This window comes from Papilio xuthus, unplaced genomic scaffold, assembly GCF_000836235.2.
Source record: "Papilio xuthus unplaced genomic scaffold, Pxut_1.1 DF824655.1, whole genome shotgun sequence".
Classification (NCBI taxonomy): Eukaryota; Metazoa; Arthropoda; class Insecta; order Lepidoptera; family Papilionidae; genus Papilio; species Papilio xuthus.
In genome coordinates, this window is record NW_013533994.1 from 4,722,439 (window position 1) to 4,728,106 (window position 5,668).

Sequence of the window (5,668 nt, forward strand, 5' to 3'; positions counted from 1 at the left end):
CCGGAGGCGGGGCGGGGTCCGGCTGCCGCACAATGCATTTCTTACTAATGTGTTAAGGGCTCAAAAGCAGTTTTTATGTGAATTTTTAATGGATGTTACTATCTGCTAGTTGTTAAATGTATACGTAGAAGAAAATATAATCTCTATATAAAATATGTGTGACATGTGATGAATGGTTGCCAAATGGATGGCTGATAAGTTTTTTTATTCTTTTTACATGTAACAAAATGCGTTTTGATACGTCAATTACACCTTGTGAGTCAGTATTACGGAGATGATATGTCGTGATGCAAAACACTTTGGTACTAAAAAAAAATTTATGAAAAAATTTATAAAACGTTTATATTCAAATACAATCGAAACTGGATAAGCTAGAAGTCTCTATAAGCGAGAGTCCGGTCACAAATGACGACCTACATAAGCGAGAAACTCAAGTTTAGGACACGCTGTACATAACTTTGAACTTTTGTGGTTTCTACTATAATAACATTCATCCAAAATCGGGAGCTCAAACAGATTAATGTTAAGAAAGCCGTTTCTTACTCATGTTAATAAAGAGAGTGTGGTTTACCCAGGTTTGACTGTTTGTTGTGTTTTATTGAACTTGCGGTGTTTTGCAACACGCTGTGTACACAGAAACGTATGTATTTTTGAGTAATGTGATGTAACTCATTGTATCAACTCTGAGATGTATTCTCATATCATTTTTTTTTCGAATTCGAATTTTAATATAATGTACATATATTATATAAGCTTTATATTTATGTTATTGTTATGTAACTGCGTGGTGTCGGTCTTACTGATGTCCTGTTGCTTTTTAGTTATATATAATTGTTTAATTACTATTTGAACATAAGATAAATGCGATTTAATTATCGCTTATTATATTTTAATTATTTTCTTTGAAACAAATCAGCTTATAGTTAATAAAATGAAGTAACAGAAAGTAAGATTGTCGCCACTTAAATATGACCATTTATAAAGAAAATTATATAATATTGTAACCGCTTGGCTTTGACCTAATTCTTATAAGATGTACAAGTGAACTTGATGTCCGGCTCGAAGGACCGAGTGGTTACAGAACGCAAACACGATATATACCACATTACTGTAGATTAGTAAATGTTATTAGTATAAAAGAATCATTTAGTTGTTATGTATAAGGACAACAGTACTGAAATGATTGTAAGCAAACAATATATAAACTATGATTACATAGATTTAATAATATCTTACGAAGATTTCTTTTTTTTATATACAAAATTCGGATGCTACATATTTAATGTGCCATTTACATAAATGTAGGGTTGACGCGAACACAGCCCGCGAGGGAAGCGACGCTCTGCGGGGCGCACCGCACAGGGGACGATATCCCACCTACATTCACATCCCCTACCCTGTCACACGAACAATTTGTCAAACTTCATTTCTGGTAATTTCATTTCTTCTGTTGAACTTAAGTCTTTTTTATTTCTTTTATCTTACACTTTCCAACCGTTTCAAGGTCACTCCTATTCCGTTTATGAATGATATCCAAATTAATATTAAACAACATAATCCCGCCTAACATCCAGTAGGGTAGGCAGAGTATGGATCTACATTTGGCTCAATATTAAAATTTTATTATTATACCAACAATAGTAAAGAGGTTGCTGCTCCCCGCAGAGCCGAGTGCGAAGTGTGACAGAGTGGCATAGACCGAGTGCAGCCGTACCTAACCTAGGGACCATATCTATTGCTATACTAAATATACATCATACAAAAAAAAAACAATATTGTATTCAATTTTACAACAAATGGTGCATTAATTACAATTTTGAATTTTATATAGTTTCATAGAAATAAAACTATCCAGATTGTCAAGAGTAAAATACGTGTATTTACAATATTTTATATACATTAATGAAAATATACAATGAATAATGAATTTGTATATTTACATATACATTTTGTATAATCAGAATTATACATTAGCTGATTTTATCTAGATCGTTGAATTTTGAGGTTATGGAGCTATGCAAACTTTTTTGTATACTTTTACTTTCAGTATACTATTTTGTTTATTGAAAATAAAAGCATCAGGAATATTTAAATGATCCAAATATATTTTACTTTTATATATTTATTTTGTGAAATAATATTATAAATGCAGATTTTATCAAATTATACGACTATATTGCAAAATATACAGAAGTGTAAAACGGAACGTACATGTTTTAAATATGGAATATACAAAGAATAGAAAATATCAATATATATTTGGTAAAAAAACATTAATATCATTAAGTAATTCTTTGTGATTAATATTTTCAAAGCGCGTGCTAACTTTTTCAATGAGCTTGCAATAGCTCCAAAGACATACAAAACTGAATATTACTTTTTAAATCAATGATAAAAAAATAACCAAATAAATATATATTTAATACATACAAAACGTTGATGTTAAATTATTTATAACTAATTATATATAGATTTATACAAGTTTTGATAAAACAGTGAATCGATTTAAGTAAATGGCTCAGTTTTTTTGATGTCTTATTATTATGGATATGAATTATTTTTTTTTATTCAGACTCGGAGTCTGTGACTTGTCAAAGAATAAATTAAAAAAAATATCTACAATCAAAGAGTAAATATAGTGTATTTTAATAGCTATTTTCATGACACAAACCCTCTTGACGAAATATCCCAACACGATATTTGGTTATAAAAAAAAACATTGTAATTATATAGATGCGTCAATGCGCCCGTACATATTAAGCAGTCTTCCATGTTATTATTTATATGTATTTTTTTTAATATAAAAGGCACAAAAGTAAATGCATTTGACAACGAAATAAATGGAGAAGGTGTAAAGGCCAATTTTACATTGAGATATTTAGTAATTTTAACGATAAATCGAATTCTTTAAATTCATTGGAAATATTTACATGAGGTTTTGATTGATTTTGTAAATATCGTGGCATTGTTTACGCCTTCTCCAATGATAACTATGTAATATTATGTATTTAACATTAGTGTGGCCTACTCGCGACTTGATATATGATTCTGTAAGCGATATTGACTATTATTGTAATGTAGTAAAGCTTTAAATGGGGCGTGAGAATCTGTTGGGTCGCGGTGCGCCGCGGCAAAGGTCTCTAGTCGGTCTATTTCAATGCAACTTGCCGAACGATCACGATGAGTAAAGTGTACGTTATTTGTTTTGATGTAATTGATTAAATGTTATTAAAAACAACTTTGTTTCCTTTATTTTATTACATACTAGTTGTCGCCTGCGACTCCGTTCGCACGGAATCAAAAAAGTAGAGCCTATGTTCTCTAGACAATGTTTTTCATCTGTGCCAAAATTTCAACAAAATCTGTTGAGCCGTTTCGGAGATACCTTCTAACAAACTTTCATCCATCTAAATTTTTATATTAGTAAACTTTCATTGCCGTTGGTGGTTAAAATAAACTTGATAAATGGTAAGTTTACATACAAGTATAGTCACACAAGAATCTTGTGGCAGACGGAAAATATGTGAACTAACAAATCTTAACGTCATATTTTGACCAATAAGGGAGCGGCAGCTACAAGGTTTAATGTTGCCATTTCCATAATTTCTAAATTCCATAAAAATGCGTGATAACGCATAATGACATGTAGGTTAATTTACTAATAAAATTGCAGTTGTCGATTAAAATAGTACAGAACTACTAGGAAAACTCATTTCATAAGTTGCATATCAATTGCGTTGGAGTTGTAACATGGATGACTTTCGGAAGAAGTTAGGGAATGTTTGCTAACTGGTAACCCTTAAAACTAGTAGGCGCGCCACTGTCAATGTCAAAATTTGGCATAAGTTCCTTATTGGACTACATTGTACAAACAATTGAATTAATTTGTTGTGAAGTAAAACAAGCAGTCAGTGTGATCTATAATCGACATTTGACATAAATATTTAATTTAATAAGATATATCTTTGTATTATTTTTCACATATAGAGTCAAGGCAAGGTCGCGATTAGTTGCAATAGAAAGTAGGTTTAATCTATGTTCAATATTGTTAATGACCTTGATGTTGCGGCTTGCATGTTTTCTCAATCGACCTTCCACAGATATCTTCCTTCAAGTGAATGGCTAGAAAAAATTTAACAAATTAAAGCTAAAAACTATCTTTTTTTAGAATAAGGTGACAAACAAGCGAGCGGTCACCTGAAATCGCTGAAATACCGAAGTGACCGTTGCCCATAGTCTTACGCAATCACATATGCGTTGCCAACCTTTAATCGACGGAGGAGAGGATGCACAGAAAAAAAATATCTTCCCTTTACATCTATCTTTATTTAAACATGTCTCAGCAACGAAAACTCAAAGTAACATAGTGATAATAAAAGACAATATCATGGCCATAAATATTTAATTTCTTTTATAATACATACAGCTTTATCAAATAATTCTACAACAGTCGTTCACAGTCTGTTTGGCGGCGGACAAATTCTGTGCAAACTCAATTAACCTAATGATTCTCGATGTTTGGAAATATCAACAATTATAATACAGATAAAACTAAATTACAACAGATTAAATTGGTAATTAATGAAAATAGAATAAATCCCAACACTTTGTATGATAAAATTTTATTAAATTGATTTTATTTATACAAACATACACATTTATATGAGCATGTTACCTTTTACAATTAAAACTAACCCCAAAACTACTTACACGGAAAAATAATTTGTTTTACAATATACGAAATTAAAATATAAATACATTATATCGCTATATACCCAAATAAGAACATAGCGTGAAGGTACAGAACAATACGAAAACTATGAGAATGATGGCAACCCAGGCGGGGACGGTACCTGGAAATCAAAAAGTTGAACATTTTTAAATTATGTTTTATAATACACTTGCCTTCGTCCGCGTGCAATAAAAAAAACTGATTAAGTAAGATATGAGTGTTGGCTATGTGTTCTAGACTTTTTTCTATCTACTTGAATCAAATTATGCTTTAAAATAAAGTTTTCTATTTTATAGGGAATCGCATACTGACGTGGATAGGGCACGCTGTGCACGTAGACGCAGTTGTCCACGGAGATGGAGAGTAACGCCGCCTCGCTGCGGCTCGCGAGTGCCTGCCCGGCGCCCCCCGCACCCCCTGCACCCACCGCACCCCCCGCACCCACCGCACCCACCGGCAGGAAAGCCAGACCCGTCACGAACATACCGTGCGCGTTCTTCACCTGCAGCACTCGCTGCAACACAACAACAACACGCGTTTACACACGCTATCATATGATCACTGTGCTGTCTAAATCATAATACAAATTAGTTTCAACTCTCTGAATCTCTCTCTCATCATCATCATCAGCTCACTATACGTTCCCACTGAGGGGCTCGGAGCCTACCCTAAGTTAGGGGTGACCAGGCCAAACACATAAATCACAATAAATCTTTGAAAATGTGTCACAAAAACTAAAATAGCTGAAGGAACAGGTAGTATGTGTAACAAGTAAAACAACATAGAGTGAGACAGCATGACATCTGACCTGCAAACTGAACGCGATGTATATATGCACGGAGCCGCTGAACATGGTGCCCACAGCGAGGAACTTGCCGTCGTCGCGCACTGCCAGCGCTGACAGCGCCTCGGGCAGCAGCGCAGTGCGTCCCACCC

At 33.4% G+C, this 5,668-nt stretch overlaps 1 protein-coding gene across 1 annotated transcript in view; it reads right to left on the reverse strand.

The window, feature by feature from the left end:
• Positions 1–4,626: 4,626 nt before the first annotated feature.
• LOC106127492 (SEC12-like protein 1) overlaps positions 4,627–5,668 on the reverse strand; it is a 3,026-nt gene continuing 1,984 nt past the window's right edge. The window contains 3 exon segments of the mRNA XM_013325574.1: positions 4,627–4,853; positions 5,045–5,246; positions 5,541–5,668. The exon segment at positions 5,541–5,668 is cut by the window's right edge and continues 16 nt beyond it. Of these exon segments, the coding sequence (XP_013181028.1) occupies positions 4,768–4,853; positions 5,045–5,246; positions 5,541–5,668 (416 nt within the window). The 3' untranslated portion in view covers positions 4,627–4,767.